Source organism: Triplophysa rosa, linkage group LG16 (genome assembly GCF_024868665.1).
Source record: "Triplophysa rosa linkage group LG16, Trosa_1v2, whole genome shotgun sequence".
NCBI classification, from domain to species: domain Eukaryota; kingdom Metazoa; phylum Chordata; class Actinopteri; order Cypriniformes; family Nemacheilidae; genus Triplophysa; species Triplophysa rosa.
In genome coordinates this window covers 15,234,758-15,258,658 of record NC_079905.1, presented here as the reverse complement: position 1 = coordinate 15,258,658, position 23,901 = coordinate 15,234,758, and the positions used below count along the sequence as shown (strand labels likewise).

The 23,901-nt window shown below is 41.0% G+C and overlaps 1 protein-coding gene across 2 annotated transcripts in view; it reads right to left on the bottom strand.

Moving 5' to 3' along the window:
* Positions 1-12,071: 12,071 nt before the first annotated feature.
* Positions 12,072-23,901, bottom strand: part of hpcal4 (hippocalcin like 4) — a 35,869-nt gene continuing 24,039 nt past the window's right edge. For both annotated transcript variants that reach the window (XM_057354353.1, XM_057354352.1), the window contains exons 2-4: positions 23,141-23,316; positions 18,168-18,383; positions 12,072-18,053 (exon numbers count right to left, since the gene is read on the bottom strand). In XM_057354353.1, the coding sequence (XP_057210336.1) occupies positions 17,856-18,053; positions 18,168-18,383; positions 23,141-23,302 (576 nt within the window). In that variant the 5' untranslated portion in view covers positions 23,303-23,316 and the 3' untranslated portion in view covers positions 12,072-17,855. The remainder of the gene's footprint in view (positions 18,054-18,167; positions 18,384-23,140; positions 23,317-23,901) is intronic.

Sequence of the window (23,901 nt, the reverse complement as noted above, 5' to 3'; positions counted from 1 at the left end):
TGTTTCATTGGGCTGTGTGGTTTTGTCGTGTGCTTTCTGTTTCGCTCGGTGGGGGGTTGCTGTGGCAGGCAGGGAGAACAGAGAAAGTTGGGGGTTGGAGTCATAAATTATCTAGATAAACACACACACACAAAGAGTTATAAAGAAAAGAAATAATATGAATCAATCCACTGCATATGTTTTAAGTATAATCATGAGTTGTGATGTGTTTTAATGAATCATAGGATTAAGAAACAACGCTATATAATTAAAAACATTAGATGATTGAGTGTTTTCTTTTTACTGGAAGAATGTTAAGAAAATGAAAGAAAACACTTATTGATTATATTGATATTTAAATCATACTTTTATCTGAAAAATATTCCCACAAGGGTCAAACACACTCTCCCAATCTAGATTAAAGACATTCACTTAATGCATAATATGCATAATAAATAAATGAACAGCAGCCATGCTAATTATTCTCTTTCTGCCCATCCCAAGGTAGGGAGAGATTATGCCAGGCCCAGATGAACATCATATGCCCATCCCTAACTAGAGATTATGCCAGCTACATCTTAAAATCCTGTGCCATCCTCCTGCGAGAACCTGCGGACTGACTGATCATCCCAGCTCTATCTCAGGCAATTCCATCACCACCCAAGAGCAAAGTGACAATCTGACCATCCCAGCTCAGGCAATTCCATCCCCAGCCAAAAGCAAAGACGGACTACTTGTCACATTAATCCTGAATTCACAATACTTAGTATTTAATGCTAAACTTACATCACCTGACAGCAGTTTGAAGTTATAGCTGCACTTAGTTACTGAATGCTATTACTATTTCCCCTGCTTATAACATTCATCTGTTGTCTGATATCGATCACAAAATAAGACCAAATTAGACCCAAACAGTTTCAACAAATGAAATTTCTTAAATCACAACTAATAAGCTCTCCCTATTCTTCATAAACATTTACTAAGTAACTAAGTAATCAAAGTCACTGAGTGCAGCTGTGACACATCAGAGGAGACCTGGCTCTCCCGGCTGAGACTGGTTTCTCCCAAGGTTTTTTTTTCTCCATTTATTTGTCATTGGAGTTTGGGTTCCACGTCACATGGCAGTGTTGGCTTGCTCACTGGGAGACTGCATTTATTAGATATCATTTACAATAATTAAAATAATGCTTGTTCTATAAACACCATGCACTGTGCTGTGTTTTACCTTTTCTGTGTTTTTCTGTTTTTCTTATTTTCTCCTGTAAAGCTGCTTTGGAACAATGCACATTGTGAAAAGCGCTATATAATTTATTGAATTGTATGCACACAAGAAACACTGTAAATATCATGAGGCATTTATCCATAATGGCATAGACATACTAATATTTTGACGGCACACTCACTTCATTTTACACATGACAGCATAATATTTTAAGGGGTTAATATTAAGGCAGGATCTATTTAGTCCACCTGCTGGTTTGTAGTGTTTAAAAGCCATGTGCTTGCAACCACACATTGCCAAGTATTGCCTTACTGATTCTGCCTTGTTGCTGGTTGGACTGGATATATGTGTTACAATATATTGCCAGTTTTTGATTACATTTTTGCTCACTGTTTTAGATTAAACTTCTGCTAAATGGATTCTAATATGACTCCAAGTGTAAGTTCTTTACAATAATAATAACAAAATAAAACAACACATTTGGCATGACTTTAAATGCAGTTCAGTCAGGGCCTTTCAAGTCAAGAAAAACCCAAGTCAAAATTTAGAGACAAGTAATCTTTTATTGGCAGATTTGTTAAATTGACATTTCGGTGGTATGGCTCTGTTCTAAATTCCCCGTCCTTTTCATGAGCTCAATGAAAAGTGAGACAGGGAAGCAGCAGCAGCATCTGGGGTGATTCTCCCAGTTTAGCTGAGAGAGCAGCTCAAACCCCCTAGAACAGAGCGTGCAACAATGACAACAGAGTGCCATTGATTTAAGTAAAACACTAGTTAAAGGAGGAGCTGGGGAGGTGGTGGGTGTTGGGACATCCTTACAGCTTAAAAGAGACCACCGTCTCTTCCGTTTTGCTGTGCTTTTCTCTCTTTTCTCATCACCCGGTCCCCTAAGTTGGTGCCAGCCTGCGGCCTTGTCTTTCCATATACAGATCCTTTGCATCAAACTGGTTTACTCTGATCACTTCCAGCCAAGATCAACTGGAGCCTCAACAAACTGCATCAGGACACTTTCTTTCTTTTGATGGGCAAGACACGCAAGTATCATACTTAGTCTTATCAATGGATGCATAGAGCATCATTAATCCTTTTAACAAAGGTGCTTCACAAGTAAGAATCTAATGTTTTGTTCAGGCTATTGATCTTCTGAATATCAAATACTGCAATAAATCCATGCTCGTTTCTTCTCTCTGCTTCAACTTCAACCTTCTACCAATGCTAAACTGCATGTGTGTGTATGTTAGATTAGTATGTGTCTAGTCTAGGTAATAAAGTCCTGTTTTGTGTCACACGTGATGTTGTTTGTAGTTCATGCTCATAATGTGGAGTCCCTAAACATGCAGATTCTTGCTACCTGCTCGTAATGCTAAGTGATTTCCCCAAATCATGAATTTGATCCAGAAGTCTAATTGATCATAATCAATTAAATCATCCCAATTTGGGCTGATATTTGTTTCCCTTACAAAGGGTGGTGAATAAGTAACTGATATCAAGCAAGTGTTTTTTTTTTATCAAATTCTGCATTTGAAATCACAACAGATGTGTTCAGCTGGGTTCAGGGCTTGGCTTTATGCAAGCAAGTCAAGTTTTCCTGACTGAATCAATAATTTCTTTCCGAACCTTGGCTTATACATAGAGGCATTGTCATGTTGGAATAGAAAAAGGCCCTTCCCAAAATGTTGCTACAAAATTAGAAACACAGTTTCCTAGAACATCATTATATGCTGTAGCATTAAGATTTGTAGTTACAGAAATTACTTAATTAGTCAAACCTGTTCATTCGAAGGAAGCATCCCAATACCTTTGTCCATATAGTCTGTGTATGGATGTACAGTATGTGTATATATACTTTCACTTAATAATTTTTCTGTTGTCTTTAACCTCTGATAACTCTACTACTTTAAACATCAAAATGTGACTAAATCATGAAAACAACAGCTTAGATCAAAATTAACTTCCATGTGCATGCTGGCTATGTTAACTAGGACTAGGATGTGCGGCAGTATTGCCATGCTATTCATGAAGTGAAGGTGATCAAGAAGGAATTCCTGGTTAAACTCAGTAACCAGCATGTAAATATGCTTTTTAACAGAGGAGTAAGATGTAGCAGGCAGGGTGAGATCTATGATGCAAAGCTAGATTAAGCATTGAGCGTATTAGTTTGAAGGGAAATTGCATGTGAACAGTCTTGGGGAGTAGCTAACTACAAGTAGCGACGCTACTACCCAGCTAACAGGGAACGTTCTGAGAACATTGGCTAACATTATCTGAAAATTCTCTGAATGTTTTTCTAAAACGTTCTTGCAGTAACTTTAGTAGAACGTTATTTCAACGTTATAAATAATTGAAAAATGTTCTAAAAACGTTTGCATTGGAACGTTATTCATACAATGTTAACGGAACGTTATCAAAATGTTACTTCATTAAAATGTTTATTTATCATTTTAAATTGGTCATAAAGCTTTTTTTTGCAAATTCAACTTCTGAAACACATTGCAATGCACTGAAATACTATTATATATATTTCATGCCTCTAGTCCAATTCGTACATTTAGCTTGATAGGGATGGGTGTGATTTTTGGAGCACATGCTCAGTCGCGCACATCAATTAAACAACGCGGGATCGACGAGACGACGACTCCCACTCATTTGAGACAGCAAGCCTTTCAGGTGAGTGATAGTTTTGATTGTATGAATAAAAAACTGTTATTATCAAAATTCTGATTAGTTCGTTTTGGAGCAGGCGCTAATAACTGTTTTAATTAAGATAAGAAAAACTGCTGCCGCGCTTCACAGATGAGCCGTTACAATAGGATCAACTTACACGAATGTGTATAGGCAAAATATATTTAAGTAATTATTTGGACTGACTTATCAGCATTGAAATTTAGAACACATTTAAGTAAAACTGACAGGAAAGTTTTAGAGGTTCGTGTAATAATGATAAATCCGTTCTTATATATTTTATTTCATATAACGAACATCTCTTTTAACGGACTCGCAGCAGCCATTTTCAATGTCTCCTGCAGTCAGTTATTTCGGGGATGCTTGAAATGATATCTGTTTGAATTTGAAAATTCTGAGAAAAAACGCGTTACACATTATTGCAGATTTGATGTCACATTAAATGTTGTCTCTTTGCTCAAATTGTGTTTAAAAGCGTATTTTTAGAGCTGTTGAAAGAGTAGGTTGCCATACGCTTTGACCTCGCCACCGCGTGGTCACGTGGTTCATGCAGCTCTCAACTGTCTATCTGTCACGGTCCCACCGTCTTGTTTATGAAATTCTAGTCGTGTGGTGGGATCGGGGCAGAGTCCTTAGGTTATGTGTGGAGAGAAACATATTGTTGTCCGTTTGACAATAATATACGTTCTCTCCAGTGTCTTGTCATTGGCCCCATTCCTCTCGTTTCCTTGTCATCTTCCCCTGAGTGTTTAATTACCCACACCTGCCCCGTGTCATTATCCCGTGTTTGTCTTACCTATATATACCAGTCCAACGCTGCCTGCAATAGGGTTCTTCTCCTCAAATTCGTGACAGAATGACCGAACCAAAACGAACCCAGCAGGCGGCTCTCAAGGACGGCAAGGCGTCGTCTCCCCGATCCGGCCTAGCCCACTTGCTACTGGGGTTCCGCCAGGGGAGTTATGGGGACCAGGAGTTCGCCAGAGCATTCTCGGCGGTGGCAGAGGCGACCGGGTTCAGTGATGCGGAGTTGAAGACAATCTTCAACTGCTGCCTCACCCGGCGCCTCACACCATCGGAGAAGAGGCTGCTGGCTCCTCTCGGGTTTGCGGATATGGTCAGGTACGTGGCCAACCGAGATGATCCCAGGAGTGGTGTTCCATTTGGAACTTCCGCTCCACGGTCGAGCGTCCCGGGGGGTTTCGTCCTGGCTACCGCTGCCCGGGGGGACTCAGTACCCTCTGGCTGGAGCTCCACGGTTCCCGGTTCGCCTGGTGGCGACGGTGGCGAGTGGGGAAGCAAGGACTCGGGGATGACGTCTGGGGGTTCCCCCAACGCTGAATTACCTCCGGTCCCCACGGGTCAGCCAAGGATGGCTGCAGACCCGGTGGTGCGGAAAAGGAGGAAGGAGCGTTACGGGGGAACGTGCTGTCCAGTGCAGCCGGCCACCAGTCCGGTGCAGCCGGCATCCAGTCCGGTGGTCCAGCCGGCGTCCAGTCTTGTGTCCAGTCTTGTGTCCAGTCTTGTGTCCAGTCTTGTGTCCAGTCTTGTGTCCAGTCTTTTGTCCAGTCATGTGTCCAGTCTTTTGTCCAGTCTTGTGTCCAGCCCTGTGTCCAGTCTTGTGTCCAGCCCTGAGTCCAGTCCGGTGCAGCCGGCGTCCAGTCCGGTGATCCAGCCGGCGTCCAGTCTGGTGGTCCAGCCGGCGTCCAGTCCGGTGTTCCAGCCGGCGTCCAGTCCGGTGTTCCAGCCGGCGTCCAGTCCGGTGTTCCAGCCGGCGTCCAGTCCGGTGGTCCAGCCGGCGTCCAGTCCGGTGGTCCAGCCGGCGTCCAGTCCGGTGGTCCAGCCGGCGTCCAGTCCGGTGGTCCAGCCGGCGTCCAGTCCGGAGGTCCAGCCGGCGTCAAGCCATGTCCAGCCGGCCTTCCAGCCGGCCTTCCAGCTGGCGTCAAGCCATTTCCAGCCGGCCTCTAGTCCGGCAGCCAATCCGGCCCCGGGGAGACCCCCAGGGTCAAGGACTGTTCCCCCCAGGACTCCTCCTAAGTCCCCTTGGACTACGCACCCTCAGGTGCAGCCGGGGACTGGGACTTCTCCCCATCCCCATGGACTGCCCCCTATGGGCTCTGGTTTGGCCCCTCCCCCCCTCCCATGTTTGTTATTTTTGATGTCCCACCCAAGTCCTGTTGTTGTCTTGTCATGTTTGCCCTTGATTTTGTTTTCTTTATTTTGCCTTGTCCTGTCTGTCTCCCAGTCTGTCATGTCTTGTTTGTCAACCCCTTGGTGAACACCTGGGGGTGTTCATTAAGGGGGGGGCTCTGTCACGGTCCCACCGTCTTGTTTATGAAATTCTAGTCGTGTGGTGGGATTGGGGCAGAGTCCTTAGGTTATGTGTGGAGAGAAACATATTGTTGTCCGTTTGACAATAATATACGTTCTCTCCAGTGTCTTGTCATTGGCCCCATTCCTCTCGTTTCCTTGTCATCTTCCCCTGAGTGTTTAATTACCCACACCTGCCCCGTGTCATTATCCCGTGTTTGTCTTACCTATATATACCCTCATGTTTCTTTGTCCTGTGTTCGGTCATTGTGTTTGGTGTGTTTGCTACGTGCTTTCATGTTGTGCTTACCGTCTTCTCATGTTTTTGTTCCTGTTGTGGATTCCCCTGTTTCATTGTAGTAAGTGTTGAGTTTAGTTCATGTCTATTGTTTGTTAGTCTAGTATTTAGTTAGTCTTTGTCCCTGTTTATCCTTTGTCATTATTGTTTTACCCCCTCGTGGGCTTTTGTTTTGTGTTTTATATTTTATTATTAAAGTCTGTTGTCCAACGCTGCCTGCAATTGGGTTCTTCTCCTCAAATTCGTGACACTATCTGTTTGAATGGGAGTAAAGACAGTGGAAGCAGCTGTATTTTTTGCAGCAATATTCACAAAAAAACCAACACATTATATGCGCTGTTGATTACATTTATATTAACATTTTGTCTGATGAGTGTTAAATAAACAGTGTTCATCAGTTTTGTGCTTAATTTGACTAGGAATAATCATTAACATTAACAGTATGTATGCATGCATATGAGATAACTCCTTTTTTATGTTTTTTTTTTAAATAATCATGTTAAAATTGTTTAAAAAAATCATGTTTTTTATATGTTATCATGTTTTTATTGTGTCAGTGAGCTGTCGTTTTTTTTACTTATTATGGCTTAAATAACATTAAACCAACTACAGTTTGATTGATGTTAATTGGAATGCACAATCAAGTTCTCATTTTGGAACCAAACTCTTTATATGTTTCTCATGCTTCTATGATCAGTACATCCCAATGTTGAATTTTGTAAAAGATCTGCTCAAATCTTATTTTACTTTATGAGTAAAAAACTGTGGTTAAAACTTATGTTGATATGAGCATTTTCTATCAAGTTGGTAAACACCAACACTGCTTTGTGCATGCCTCTGTGTGTGGGGGGGACACACGCTTGGCTGCAAGTGTATGTGACATGGATGTCTGAGGGAGCGTGTGTGACAGATGCATGCAGCTGAGCAGTCAATAAATTGGACATGGGAAGTCACGTATGGGACAATCAGGTAGACTCAATATACAGGATCTCCTGGCTAATATGAAACAGTTGGTAACCCTAGACAACGTATCGAACATGGGGCGGGTATAAAAGATAACATTGTAAAACATCCTGCATTGCACATGTCATCCTTGAGGGGTTTCGGGCTGGTGTCTTTCTGTTTTCTGTCGATGTATAGTTGATTCAATGCAAACAAACAAGATTATATGGAGAATGCGGTTAATATAAAAAGGCGAGTAAAAACACTAACTGTTATACTATCAACATATCAAGTCAGTATAGCACATTAAACAAGTTATTACTTTATTATACAATATAATATTCTATTTTGTCTGTTGACACATGCACACAGATGTCCCCAGTACAGTAACAATAAATTAATTCATAAACGTTAAACAGAACATTACATTAAAAAGCTTACAAATGCTATACAGTACATTCAATTTGTATATAATGTTCTTTATAAAACGGTCAGTTCTGGTCCTTGATTCTGATTGGCTGAGCGGAGTTCTAAGCCGTTATAAAATACCTCAATATATAACAGCTGACCGCACCACATAGCCTAAATATAATTTTATTTACTTTATTTTATGAAACCTTGCTAAGCATATTGAATAGCTGTTTTATAAAAGCAATAAGCCCCGCGAAGCAGTGGGTTACACTGCATTTTATAACAGCTACGGGGTTTTAGGCACTCCGCTTCGCGTCGTGCCACAACGCCCTTAGCTGTTATAAAATGCACTGTAACCCACTGCTTCTTGGGGCTTATTGCTTTAATATACAAATATACACATACACAGCGCATTTTTCTTTACATTTGCAAATTTAGTAAAAATGTTTTTTTTAGCACTCACTATTCATGTTGACATGAGTTATTGACTGTAAAGGTGACACCTTTTGTGGCATTTATGAAGATTTCTAATACATACAACTCTTTACAAATCATTTTAAATTATTTGCTCATGCTTTTGTGGTACCTAATCTAGTTAAAAACTATTCATCATTTGTAAATGTTTATCAACATTTACTATTTATCATTTTGGAACTTTATGGGAAATGGACACATTTGCATTGTTTGTAGCATGTATGCCGGCTTCTACTAACACACAAATCTTTAATTGTCTGTTCATGTTTTTGCAGTACTCAATCTTAGGTTTAAACTATTCAAAAAGGACTGATTTGGAAAAGCCACTAAACAATAACATGTGAAGGGATGCATATAGTATAGCATCTCAGTATTTTTTATACTAAATCAGAATCAGAATCAGAATCAGAAGAGCTTTATTGCCAAGTGTGCTTGCACACACAAGGAATTTTCTTTGGTGTTGGAAGCTTCTAGTACAGACATTCAATACAATGACAATACAATATAATACGATTTACAGTCTAAAAGATTCTAAATCTCACCACTATTTAATTTTAACACTGTCTTTTCTCCCTGCAGTCTCCCTCCACGTCTTCTGAAATGTCCAGTGGCCCGGTGCCCCAGCAAGACGTGGAGTGATGTCACCAGCCTCATTATTTTAACATTTTTTAATTTATAGTTAATATTCTCTTTCTGTCTATCTACGTTCCTGTTCTTTAATGTACATTTTTTATATTCTTTGATCTATTTTTATTTTTACAAATTTTCTTTTAATCTCTTACTTATTAGTTGTTTCTTATGTTTTGTTTGTTATTGTTTACACTAAATATATTGTTTAAAATGGCATTTACTTGCATTTACAAAATAAACAAATTTAATCAACACTAAAAATTAAACTGAAAGCAATATTTTTATAATTTAAAACTAGCTTGGACCTTAAATGTTTCTTTCCTTACATTTACATTAGTGATCACTTAATGTAAATTTCATTATTAGCTTTCCATTTTACTATTTCTAGATTGTATTTTGTGAATGTTACACAGTTACTGAACATTTACTATGAATTCCATTAAAACTTTTATAAGCATTGAATAACATTGAGAGAACACGAATAAACAAGAACATAAGGTTAAGAACAGTCCTAAAGCATAGAAAGAATGTATAGAAAACATTTGAATATGAAGAAATAAAATGTTACAATAACATTTTGCTAGTGTTTGCATTACCCTACAAAAACGTTGGGTCAACGTTATAAAAACGTTTTGCAGAACGATTATCATTATCTAAGAAAAACATTAGGAGAACGTTTATATATCAAGAGAATTTAATGTTCTAATAACGTTTTGGATAACGTTCTTGTAACCAATAAAAAAACGTTAATAGAACGTTTAAAAAACTGGACGTTTTGAACGTTCCTAGAACATTTAAAAATAACGTTTCTATAACTTAATGAGACCGTTATAAAAACGTTATTATAACATAAAATTGTTAGCTGGGTAACTTAACCACATTTTTCAGTATCTTGGTGGTAGCTCAACTACTTTTAAAACAGTGTAGCTTTTCCAGTAGTTAATTGCCTTTTAAGAAAGTAGCGGTGTAGCCTGACCAAAAGCTACATTCCGCTCTGCCTTCATAGCAGCGCGGTGTAACGTCTTATTCTTACTGTATCACAAACTGAAGTGGTTCATTATCGCCATCTACTGCAGTAACTACCCAGCAAACAATTTTTGGTTCCCAGAACGTTCCCCTAACGTTAGTTTTTGGTTCCCAGAACGCTCCCCTAACGTTAGTTTTTGGTTCCCAGAACGTTATTTTCTGGTTATTTAAAAAAAACAGCCTGCAACGTTCTGGGAACGTTATTTTCTGGTTGCAAAAAATAAAACCGGAAAAGAACGTTCTTAGAACGTTATTTTTTGGTTCTCAAAAAATAACCAAAAGGGAACCAAAAACTAACGTTAGTGGAACGTTCTGTGTTTGCTGGGTATGAATTGCAGCTTTATGCTTCACTGAGAAGATATAGAAAAGGACGTACATGAGTGGGTAAATCTTTAAAGTTTGAAACACCCATCCTATTAAGTATTAAATGTGAATCTTGAAACAAATAAACAATACAATGATAATGGTATTGTATTACATTGTTTTATACTTCTCTGTGTATTTAAACCATTAGTCAATAACACATAATGTCTATCACATCACATAAAAATATATTATACGTAAGTATTTACTATAGTAAATTGTAGTGTATGACAGCTGTAGAATATTATGGTAACTATCACATTAACATGTACTACAGTATTCTGTATTTTCTAGCTATAGTAAATTCATACACTTTATTGTCATGGCTCTGCTTCATTTAGTCATGTTTTTCTTGGTCCTGTAGCAGAGCCATGACAAAGCTTTTGGTTATGTGTGGAGAGAAACATATTATTGTCCTTTTGACAATAGTATAGTTCTCTCCAGTGTCTCGTCATTGGCCCCGCCCCTCTCGTTTCCTTGTTACCTTTCCCTGAGTGTTTTATTACCCACACCTGCCCTGTGTCGTTATCCCTCGTTTGTCTTACCAATATATACCCTCTTGTTTCTTTGTCCTGTACTCGTGGATTGTACTGCGATGTGTATGTGCTTGGTCCTGTTGTGGCCAGTTTCCTGTTGCTGTTTAAATCCCAAGTTAAGTTGAGTCTTTGTAAGTTTGTTAGTTAGCGTTTGTATAGTGTGTTCTTTTACCCTGTCTTAGTTTTTTGTCCTGTCAGTTTTAGTATCTAGTGTTGTTTGGTTTGCCCCATCGTGGGTTTTTGTTTTGTGTCCTGTTTATTATTTATATTAAAAGCCCTTGTTAACCCGTTCATCGCCGCTGCCTGCATCTGGGTTCTTTCTCCTCACTTTCCTGACACTTTATAAATTCTGTAGTTTACTTTAATATTTACTGAAGTAAAAAAATGGTACTGTATCTAGGAAATTTACTATACAGTTTGCTATAATAAATATTATACTCCTGTATTTTTTTTAATGTGAGATTGTAAAAAATAAAAAAGGAGTTTAAAATAAGCTAGCTATTCTTTTATAGTAACTTTTAGTGTAGCTAACTACTTTTTCAGATGGGTAGCTAAGCTGTAACTTAACTACTTTTATTAATGAGTAGCTTGTAGCTTATCTAACTACTATTTCAAAGTAGCTCCCCCAACACTGCATGTGAAAGTGTGCACCTGATGAAGTGTTTACGATTAAGGAATTCCCTCATCATGCTATATCATGTGCTAGCTAGAGCTCTGCTACCATGACAACAGCATTTATCATGACATCATCTCCCTGGAGTGACTCATACTGCACGGGTCTGAATAGAATTGTGTGTGTGGGGGGGGAGGGTAAACCCTACGGTATGGGGACAAAATGTCCCCACAAAGATGGCAATATCCAAAACCCTTGTCCTTGTGGGGACATTTTTTTGTCCCCATGAGGAAACAAGCTTATAATCATACAGAATTAACTTTTTTGAAAATCTAAAGGAGCAGGAAGTTTTTTGTGATTATTAGGTTTAGGGGTTGGGTTAGGGGTAGGGAATACGATATGCAGTTTGTACAGTATAAAAACCATTGCGTCTATGGAATGTCCCCATAAAACATGGAAACCCAACATATGTGTGTGTGTGTGTGTGTGTGTGAGAGAGAGAGAGAGAGAGAGAGGATTGATGAGTTTGTCTGAAAGCTTGTGTCTAATCGGTAAGACTGACAATCAGCACACAGCGTGAGACCATTCAGTAGACATCCACATATTTAATTATTTAATAATTTAACAAAAATAATTACACGTCTTTGTTCAAGGAGCTTTACAATATTGAAAAAGTGAACCGAAACCAGACATATACGTAGAAATACAGAGCACGCAAAAGTTGTGTATTGCACAACTACAATTACTCCCTTTTAAGTACTGTGGGATGGAATTTGCTGTAAAATGTTACATAATCATGAGTTTAATTTTTAGCTTTTGAATAACAATTTTCAATCAGTCAATGTTAATATTCTTGTAAATATTTCAAATTCAGATCTTTTTACACATACTTCTAAATTATCCAATTTTACGATTCATAGTCTTTGGCACAGATAAACATGACCAGATCATAACATTGTTTTTTGTGCAATGTGGTACTAAATTGTTTGTACATAAAAGCCAAAGGGCCACTTTTGCACTTCATGAGATCATTACCTATAGCCATTGCTGAGGAATGTAATCTTATCAAATCAATCAGTAAAATGCATATGTTAAAGCCACACTATTGAACTTTAGCTCACGGCTCCCCCATGTGGTTGATAATTGCAATTGTCTGTTACTAGTATCGTAAATAATGTTTACTGTGGGCAGTGCAATACACGTGAACTTGTTGACTAAACTGATGAAACCGGCGAATGCAGAAACGCCGTTTGGAAACAATTTTGCACTCTTCCACAGGCAGGGGATGGGAAAGGCTTTGTGTATGACCCGAACACAGAACTTACAGAGTGTGGTTGGTAGAATTCGTTCTATGGAGCGACATTTGTGCCAAAACTAAACAAACAAATCCAGCATTTTGCAAACAAGCGTAACCTTCTTAGCAAAAGAAACTCAACTCTGAAACAAACAAAAAGCACTTTACAAATACATAACGCAATTTGAGAGAAAATGCAAAGGTGTAACGTATAAATGTACTGTTTAAGACTCACCTTTTTATGAGATTCTCTCAGCTTTCTCACAAATGTGACCATGCAGATTTTCTCAGAAATGGGATCATGCAGATTTTCTCAAAAATGTTACCTTGCAGATTTTCTCACAAATGCAGTTATGCAACTTCTCCCAAAACAGCATATGGTTGTATTGTTTAACTTACATTTACATTACTGTTTTTTGTGCTGGTTTATTTTATTTCAAAAATTGCCCAATTAGCTTGAAATAGCCTTAAAATAGCAGCATTATTTTTAAACCTAAATAGACTAACGGCAACCGAACAATGTAGACGACTAACTGATACAACTCCCACAACGATTTATGTGCTTTTTCATCTTTTATAGCCTAGAAAACTCTCTACTTTAATGCCAGTGCTCTAGAGTCTAGAGTGTGACCAAATGGTTCCATTTTGCAACTATTTTTCATTTCGACCAGTTTTTCTTAATGGTTGCACTGCTGCAACTGGCAAAATTATTCATTTATATTTAAACTTTGATGCGCATTAATGTTATATTGTTCAAGCAGTGCATCCAGCCACTCCGTTTCACCCCCCCTCCCTCTGCCATTCGTTTATCTATCACCAAAAGCCGGGTGCGACAGAACAGCTGAGTAAAGCGCTCACTCTTGCAACTAAAATAAATATGTTTTGACTGCAGAATGCAAGAATTTTCCTGGCTAAGGTAAAAAACAGCAACAATAACTAAATGTGTTATACAGTGTGAAGAAAACAACATTTACAACAGGGTGTTTAAACGTTAAGCATTATACTACAGTACTGTATAAAGCTCATCAACGATCCTGCAAAAGCATACAAAATGTTAGACATAATGTTAAATACTTTTTATCTGTGAGTCGCTATGGGTAAAAGTCAAACATATGTATCAATGCAAACTAAGAACCAGAGTCGCATCTCAGATAGAGCGCAAAATACTAAACTGGAATCTCTTTCATGTCGTCTTACTCAAAAATTGACATATAAACACAAAATTATGTCACAATTTCCATGTTAGAAACTATTCTTGTAAAAGTAGCATGTTTTGTGAATGTAAACAGTTGGGAAACAAGAACGAGAGAACGAGACGTGGTGTAAGGGGTGACAACATTGCAAATGCATCCAGGTTTGTTACATAATTTACATAAATGCATAATTTATTGTTTGTTATTAAGAACAGCAACTGAATATGATTAACAGTTTCAAAATATTTCATGAGACTTACTGAATGAAACTTGATGAATGAAATTTGTCGTAATTCAGTTTCTGGCACTGGCAAGGGTGGCACGCAAGGTAATGTTCAAGGCTTCTTCCTAGAAACTAGTGTAAAATACCCAATAGCACCACCTGGTGTTTTGTAAGAGTAAGTTGCATATGCTTTTGTGAGAAAATCTGCCTCATCCCATTTGTGAGAAAATCTGCATTATCCCATTTGTGAGAAAATCTGCACGGTCACATTTATGAGAAAATCAAGTTGCGAGAATCTCATAAAAAGGTGTGTCTTAAAGGTCTCCTCAGACGAGAACTTTCAACAAGTTGGTATGATTTATTAGGGTCTTCATGAAATGTCTGGAACATATTTTGCTTAAAAACACTCAATTGCTGAGTAAACAAAACCCTTCTTGCCTCGTCAAAAACAGCTATGCTCACAGCAACCCGTTTTGGTGCATGTCTCTTTAACTGGTAATGAGTTACAGCGAACTCCACCCCCCTTCTGTCCAGCGTGTCAACACAACACACCTGTAGTAACTGCCATGGCAATGGTTTAGCTAAATGATATTTCTTGAATTCCTCTGTGGTTAGTTTCGTCTTAAATGTCTCAAATAATTCGTCCGGAGACAAAAAAATCAGTCACAGCAAACAGCACATCCGAATGCGCTTACGTTGTGCGTGTATGCTTACCTAAAATCCACGGAATCCACTGCAGATCTCAGCCGAATTACATGAATTTTTGCGGTTGTCATTGACAAGTTACAGTATAATGTTACACACACAACGTGAGAGTTAGTTTGCTGTGACAGATTTTTCAGCCTAAACACGAATGATTTGAGACGTTTAAAATGAAACTAACCCCAGTGTTTACCCCTGTTCATTAGCAAAACAAACAGCTTGCCGCAGCTAAACATATTAACGCACATGTATAATGTATTACGTTTTCTGGGTTGCTAGATGCACCAGGGCCCCAATTATAGCACTTAAACACAGAAAAAGTGGGGTTTTCATCTGATGTCTCCTTTAAACACAGTACATTTATGTTACACCTTTGCATTTTCTCTCAAATTGCATTAAGTATTTGTAAAACGCTTTCTGTTTGTTTCAGAGTTGAGTTTCTTTTGCAAAAATGTTGCGTTTGTTTGCAAAACGCTGGATTTGTTTGTTTAGTTTAGGCACAAATTTCGCTCTATATTCATCCAGTTAAGAGTTGTTTTACCACTGAAATAATTTTAGAGACATTATTTTAAGGTAAAAAAAACTACAAAGTGTTGCTTTAAGTAATGCCCATACAATGTATTAGTATTTCAATTCAGTGACTTCAAAGGAGCTCCAATAGAATTTGATTGTAGCACATGTGACATACATGAACAACAAACAGATTTCAACAGGTGTGTGAACGTACGAACAACATCTAACTCATATTTCACAAGGTAGCATAAAGGCAGTTATGACACAATAACCTTATATGTTCCACTTGTAGCTTGTAGCTTCTGTTACCATAGGTGTGACATCACAAGATATGCACCAAAATGTGCGAAAGACGATTTGTAGCACAATGTTTTGTGAGTTTCTCCTCAGTGTGATATTCTGGTACATTGAGCAAAAATACAAACTTAAGTCTTGAAAGGTTAACCTGGCAAAGTGAAATAAATGGTCGATTAGTATTTTTCACCACAGCGAGGAAGTCTAAAACTGAAGCTGTATTGCCTACTCAACTACTCAGTGCAACAGTATTTTCATATCAGAAGGTATTGCGGCATAGTGACGTTGACAAGTACTAAACATTCTGTGTCTGGTTTACATGTGTCCACGTAATGTATATTACAAAAACAAGAAAAGTACATGGTCGTCGAACATTGACAATATCCATAAAAATTAAATATCCTCGAGTGACACCTGCTAAGATTGTGAAACGTTAGTGGGCAGAAAACTAAGCTCTCGTGACAAACAACAGCTCATCAGCCACAATAGTTGACAACAAACACAACAGCTTAATACTTCTATGACTGGTGTGAGAAAGGTACAGGGAAAATAAGTAATACAAAGATTGAGGCATTTGTGTTGTCTCACATGCTATCAAACAGTCACACTCTTTCACACCAAATTACAGTGAAGAAAATTTACACATTCATTTACCTCCTTTACACCTCCACACGCAGACAGACAAACCCCTATACATCCATTATAGTTGTGTAAGCATACAAATCATTGCAGCTGTGTCAGATTATGAAAGCATTTCTAAGATAGAGAAACAACATTTACATAGTAAGCATGTGTTGTAAAGGCATATGTACAAAATGTTGTCATGTACACATATCGTCTGTTTTCTATCTAATAAACGACACCCTTTCCTTTCTGGTATGATTTCAGTTGTATCCCATTTGAGTAGATGGGCATGCTAAACGTTCGTTGACTGTAACGGAATATGCATTCAGTCACCACTGATGTGACAATATTACTTAATCTTATCACTTTTTCATATCAGCATTCTAAGAATGTGTGTGCTGTACATTTCACAAGGTTTAGCACAAAATTTTAAGGGTGGGCTTTGGGTTACCCTGGGCTAAATTAGGACTGGCATATAAATTCTGTATTTCATCATTCCATCATTGAAACTTTCTGACGGTTTGTGATTTTCTCAAGAGACTTTGTAGCAGCCAGAGCGAACAAGTGTATCAGATGATGCAGGATAAAATATCTGTCTTGCATTACTATTTCATTCCAACTCCATGAAGTTATTTGGCCATCTCTATCACATCAATAAAGCCAAATCTATGCATTCCAACTAGGGATGCACCGAAATGAGAATTCTGGGCCGAAAACTGATACCGAAAATTCGTTTTAAAAACTTTGAAATAGTTTTTATTGAATTCTATTAATAACACACACTAAGACCACAAAAATTAAGGAGAACATATTTTAAAACAATACAACAAATATAATTTTCCTTGTTATGCATATAGGCCTAATAATTCTAGAACTACAATGTTTATATGGTTGGTAAAAAATTACAAGTTATAGTCAAACTTAAACTCAAACTCATGTAAGAAGTTTATATATGGTGCACAATCATTTTAATGAAAATAACAGGCAGAACACAGAGGGACAGTGAATCTTTTCATGTAAACAGGCATAACATGAGCTTCAGTGATGTCAGCACCTGCCGGATGACGGTCCACGTGAGCTACATCATCAGTTACTGACAGTTCGTTCTGCTGGTCATTCACGTCTGTGAAGAGTCTGTTGCGTTTAAAGTTAGGCTTTAAAACGAGCACGAGTCAATGCTCGTGAGCTTGCATGTAATTTTCTGTTCGCTGGTTTTGAGCTTTTATTGTTATATGTATTAGTTTTAGACTTTGTTATGGCGCGCTTACATGATTGTCCTTTGATAACAGCTAGTAAGAGAGTGAACGCGAGCACTGAAGGGAAGCGCGGGCACTGGATATTTCGGCCAGTTTTTTTCTTTCACCCAAAAATTTTCGGCAGCCGAAATTTCGGTGCATCCCTAATTCCAACCATATGTACATTTTCTCTCATCATCTATTGCATACATCTCTCTAGAAATCTGTACAAGGTTAACCTCCCCTCCCCACACCCACCACCCCACTCCCCTTGCTCTCATTCTCTCCTCATTACTTCTGCATATCACACTGCAGTAAAAGAACAATGGACGGGTCGCTCTTGGCTGCCTCTTTGAACTCTTCCAGCGTGATCTCATCGTTGTGGTCCTTGTCCATCTTGCTGAAGATTTTGTCCACGCGCTGCTGTGGGGTCAGTCCGTCCTCGTTCATACGCATCATGATCACCGTGCCAACCATCTTGTAAATCGCCTTGAGATGTCCGAAGGATGGACAAAGTGAGAAACAAAGAGCAAGTTAGAAAGATCCAAAACTTGCATACCATTACACCAAACCGTTATTTGTGAATCTTTCGGAATCTCTCACCTCAATGATCTCTAGCATCTCCATTCGTGTGATCTTGCCATCTCCATCTAGGTCGTACATGTTAAAGGCCCAGTTGAGTTTCTGCTCGAAACTTCCTCTGGACGTGATAGACAGGGCGCAGATGAACTCTCTAAAGTCGATGGTGCCATCACCATTCTTATCGAATGTCCGGAATGCATGTTGGGCGAATTTGGAAGCATCACCATAGGGAAAGAACTGAAAAACATAAACATAAAGCAATTGGCAAAGGCCCATCCTCATGATTTACCCTCATGTCTTATGACTGTTACAGGGTATATACAGTTCCCCTTCGGTCAGTCTCTCGACGTTGTGTTGAGAGACAGACTGGGCTTTGATCTTGAGAACCTATCATCTCCGAGAGGAATTTTAAAACGGCAATGGGGTTGGCGAATGGCACGCACACGCCAGTCCCCACCCCGTACATATGGGTATAAAAGGGAAAAGGCGGCGGTCATTCACTCATCCTTTGTTATTCGGAACCTGCGTGGCATATGATTGTCAAGCAATTATCTCTTTGAGACTCTTCACTGCTGAGATTTACGACTCAGAGCAGCGGGGGTGATTTGCGGGTTCCGATGGATGTCGCTCCGCCAGCTTCGGCTTCGTACCCCAGCACGCTCACCTGGCTCGTCCCCGATGGGTGGCGGTAGATCATCCCATAGCGGGCAGACTCAACAGAGGAATGAGGACGAACTCTCTGTCATAGCATCGGACAGCTACCTCCTGGCATCAGATGCGGAAGACATCTCTGAGCTCCCGTCCCCGGGCAGTTGAGCTCAAGATGAGGTCGATGCTGAGATGACAGCCATGCTTGCCCAGGCAGCCATGGATGCATGGTTTCTCTTTTGACCACGCTCCGCCCCGGTGCAATTCTTCCTGGAAGTGCATGAGGAGCTCACTAAGTCTTGGAATGCGCCGTTCTCGGCGTGTTCCCGGCTACTGGGCTCAGGTGCTGTTACTTCCCTGGATGGTGGGGCGGCCAAAGGCTATGTCGACGTCCCCCAGGTGGAGCATGCAGTCGCGGTGCACCTGTGCCCGCAGACAGCTGCCACCTGGAGGGGTCGGCCGAGACTTCCAAAGCTTGTAAGCTCACTTCGACACTCGTGTCGAAGGCTTACAATGCTGCGGGACAGGCCGCTTCCGCCCTCCACGCTATGGCGGTCCTTCAGGTCTTTCAGTCTAAAGCCCTGAAGGACCTGGATGATGGGAAGGCCGACCCAACTCGCATGAGCGAGTTATGCACAGCCACTGACCTTGCACTCCGGGCGACAAATGCCATGGCACATGCCTTGGGTCGGACGATGTCCACACTTGTGGTCCATGAGAGGCATCTGTGGCTCAATATTGTGCAGATGGGCGACACCCAGAAGGCCCGCCTTTTGGATGCGCCCATCTTGAAAGCCGGGCTGTTCAGTGACACCGTGGAAGATGTGTCACAACAGTTCTCCATGGTGCAGAAGCAGGCTGAGGCCATTAAACAGATTCTGCCGCGCCGCGATATGGCCACCTATCGGTCGTCACGGTCCCCAGCGCAGCCTGCTTCCCAGCAGCCCCGCCCCTCCAGTACCAGCACCCTCCCAGACGACGCACTCCCGAGATGTAGGCCCTTGCGGAGGAAGGCACCTTCCCCCCATCAGCAGGCCGCTAAGAGAACCTTTGTGCGGCCCTGACGAGAAGAACCCAGGGAGACCAACATCGGGCCCGACCCCGGCCATTACATCGCCCACGGGTCGGAGAGGGACGTTGCCTGCAGCGTCCCCACCAAAGCCTTGTCAGGGCCCGGAGCACACTTTCTCACAAAATGAGTTTCTCTCCCTGGGTTTTTTCTCTCCTCAGCACCCTTGACTCGACTGTGTCTGGGACAAATTATGTTGCCGACCGCAACCTCCACTGGATGTTGCGTCAGTCAGCAACATCAAGCAGGTAAGTCAACAGAGCCATCGACCTCCCCGGGGTTCCGCCCTGTATGAGGCGACCGCTCTGTCAGCCACTAAACCAGCATCCCACAGCACGGTGAAGCAGATCGTCCCTCTGGTACCGCTGTCACGGTTCTTGGGCGCTTGGCTAGAGTGCACCAGCCCGTCACGCTGGCTAGAGAGGACGGTCCATCTCGGTTATGCGATCTAGTTCGCCAGGCGCCCGCCCAAGTTTCGGGGCATTCTCCACACCTTGGTTTGAGGGGAGAACGCTCCCGTGCTTCGGGCCTAGGTTGCCGCCCTTCTGGCGAAAGGTGCGATCGAACCCGTCCCTATAACCGAGATGTCTTCCGGGTTTTACAGCCCATACTTCATAGTGCCCAAAAAAGGTGGGGGGCTTTGAGGGAAGAGCGTATCAGTACAAGGTCCTGCCCTTCGGTCTGGCCCTGTCTCCTCTGGTTTTTACCAAACTCGTGGAGGCTGCCATAGCTCCCCTCAGGGAGCAAGGCATGCGGATACTCAACTATCTTGATGACTGGCTTATCTTGGCACACTCGCGAGATGTGTTGTGTAGGCACAGGGACCTCGTGCTCCAGCAACTAAACCATCTGGGCCTTCGGGTCAACCGAGAGAAGAGCAAGCTCTCCGCAGCGCGGAGGACACTACAAATGTCAGCGTGTCTCACCAACGAGTGTGCGCAGTCGGTGCTGAACTGTCTGTAACTTCTCAGGCGGTCTCCAGCGGTCCCGCTGAAACATTTTCAGAGACTCCTGGGGCACATGGCATCCTCAGTCCCCACCCTGCTCAGGTGGACCCCTATACTAGGACTGTTGCCCCATATGTAGTGACTCCCCTGCAGGGTCGTCCCGTATGTTGAATTCCTCACTCTTGGTTCCCCTGTTGGTGAACCTGTGAACTCTCCTCCGGTGGTTACCCCACCTGGGTTCTGTCCCCCCATTCGGGCTGACACAATTTCTCACATGTTGTTCTCCACACTGGTGAGACCATGTTGGTGTCTACACATGTAACCTCCCCTTGTGGTAGGATGTGGCCTCCGTAACACACTCTTCAACGAGGAGAGCAGTGTTTCCCCAGTGTTCTTACGGCGCCAGACGACGTCTCGCTAATAGAGACGAACGCCACCGCCCGTGATGGCCGTCGGTACAAGCCTCTCAGTATGCTACTAGTGCTGATCCCACTGGAATGTTACGTCTTGCAGTAGCGCTCACTTATGACTCGCTAGTCCAGTCAGTGTCGCTCCGCTGGAGGTCATAATATTGCTCAGCGCCGTGGCATGTAAAGATAGGTCCCCAGTCTCTCTCTCAACACAACGTCGAGAGACCGACTGAAGGGGAACGTCTCGGGTTATGACTGTAACTTCCGTTCCCTGATGGAGGGAACGAGACGTTGTGTCTTCATGCCACAATGCTTCGCCGTCCCGCTGCAGCAACCGGGAGATGTCTCTCAGGTTCCTCAGCCCAAAGGGTGAGTGAATGACCGCCGCCATTTCCCTTTTATACTCGTATGTACAGGGCGGGGACTGGCGTGCGCGTGCCATTTGCCAACCCCATTGGCATTTTAAAATTCCTCTTGGAGATGATGGGTTCTCAAGATCAAACCCCAGTCTGTCTCTCAACACAACGTCTCGTTCCCTCCATCAGGGAACGGAGGTTACAGTCGTAACCGAGACGGAATCATGGAGCTAAATTTTATACTTTTTAAGACCTTTTTTAAGACTCTTTCCATACACTTTAAGACCTCATTGTCACTTTTCGCCAAAAAACAATTTTTAATCTGTTATATTGCAGAAACTTAAACTTACATTTACTATATACTGATTGTAAGATAGCACAACTAAAACGTCTTAGTTTGTGATAACTCCTTATTAATGCAACATAATTCAGAAGGGTGGGAACGAAAAAAAAGATAATTAATTGAGAATTAATTGAGTGACTAACCCAATGCAAAGTTTTTAAGAAAAGGAAATGAGGCTGAAGATACATGATAAATTTATGTCAGAAAATTATTACTTTCCTTTTCCAAATAGTGTTAATTTATTCAAACGTTATTGTATGTGTATGTGTAAAATCAAGCTTGGCATGTCAATGTGCAACACGCCAGGTTTGATTTAAATAACATCAAACACCATTGGTTCTGCCATTGGCAATCACATGCAATGTGCTGAGTTTAAATTTGAAGTGGTGTGAAGAATTAAAGAGATCATTCATCCAAAAATATAAACTCATTTATCATTTTCTTACATTCAAATCATTTCAGACCTGTATGATTTTCTTCTGCAGAACACAGAAGATATTTTGAAGAATGTTGGTAACCAACCAACATTGGCCCACATTGACGTTGTCACGAATATACTGTATCTGATCCTCCTTCGCATCACCAGAGATCTTCATCTCCGGAGTTTTAATGGACTTCATATCCCATAATGCATTTCCTTAAACTGATTACGGTAGCACCTGTTCCTCATTCCACAGACTATATAATCTGGACTCACCCATACCTGGTTGCGAAGTCTTGTTTTTGTCTGCCTACATTGCTGAGCGGTTATATCTGGATTGTTTATCAGTGTTTAACCTTGTTAACCATTTGGATTTACGATTGTTTGCTGCCTGTCTTAACCATCTGCCTGTTCCTGTTTACAATTTCTGCCTTGCCTTGGATATACCTGTTTGTCTGTGTTTGACCTCATCTGTATTGACGCTACATATTCTATTAAACTGCAAATGTATCCACAGCCATCTAGCTCTGTGTTAGAGACGCATTGCATGGACGCAGTTCTCAAAACATCTTCATTTGTGTTTCTCAGAAAGGAGTCAAATACAGGAACTTACATGAGTGTGAATAAATGATGATGGAACTTTTTGTTTGGTTGAACTCTCTCTGCAATAATTTATGATGGAGCTTGAATTGGCGTACTGCATTATATGCTCTTATTGAAAAGAAGTCTTTTGCTTTTTACTACAGTAGCCTCCTTAGGATCCTACTGAATAAAGTACTTGAGTACCATAAAACCCTCACCTTGACGTAGAGTTGCTGGAACTCCTCCAGATTGAGGATGCCAGACGGACAGTCCTTCAGGAATCCCTTATACCACTGCTTCAGCTCCGCTTCGTTGAACTCTGTACTCTTGGTCAAGTCATCTAGCACCTCAGGAGCAAGCTTGCTGTTATGTTTCCCCATCTTTCTACGCCTCTCTGTGGACAAAGGCAGGTAAAGACTTATAAAGATATCCATCCAGGCTAGACATTATAATTGTAAAATATCGACAGGTTATTGTAGTGTGTTGGTGACCCACAGGCTATATGGCAGCACTCATTGGTCACCCGAATGCCACACCAATATGTGCTTGTAGGCACTTCATTTCAAAACCATTGGCATTAATCAAAACCTTAGCTGTTAGTCTTCTGGAAAGGGTTTCCTTTAGATGTTTGATAATCGATGCAGCATTGGCTTTCATTCAGACACAAAGCATCCCTGAGCTCAATGGAATTTATTACATTACTTTAAGGTCCAGTGTGTAATTTTTGGGAGGGCCTATTGACAGTAATGCAATATAACACACACAACAATTTCTTCAGAGGTGTATAAAGACCTTCCATAATGAAGCGTTATTTTTATTTTATTATCTTAGAATGAGCCATTTCTTTCTACATACATTCTATCTACCTTACATGGAATTCAGCATGTTGTTTCTACAGTAGCCCTAAACAGACAAACTGCTCTAGAGAGCACATTTCGTAAATACATTAGCTCTTTCGGCAAAGAAGAGAAAACGTGAC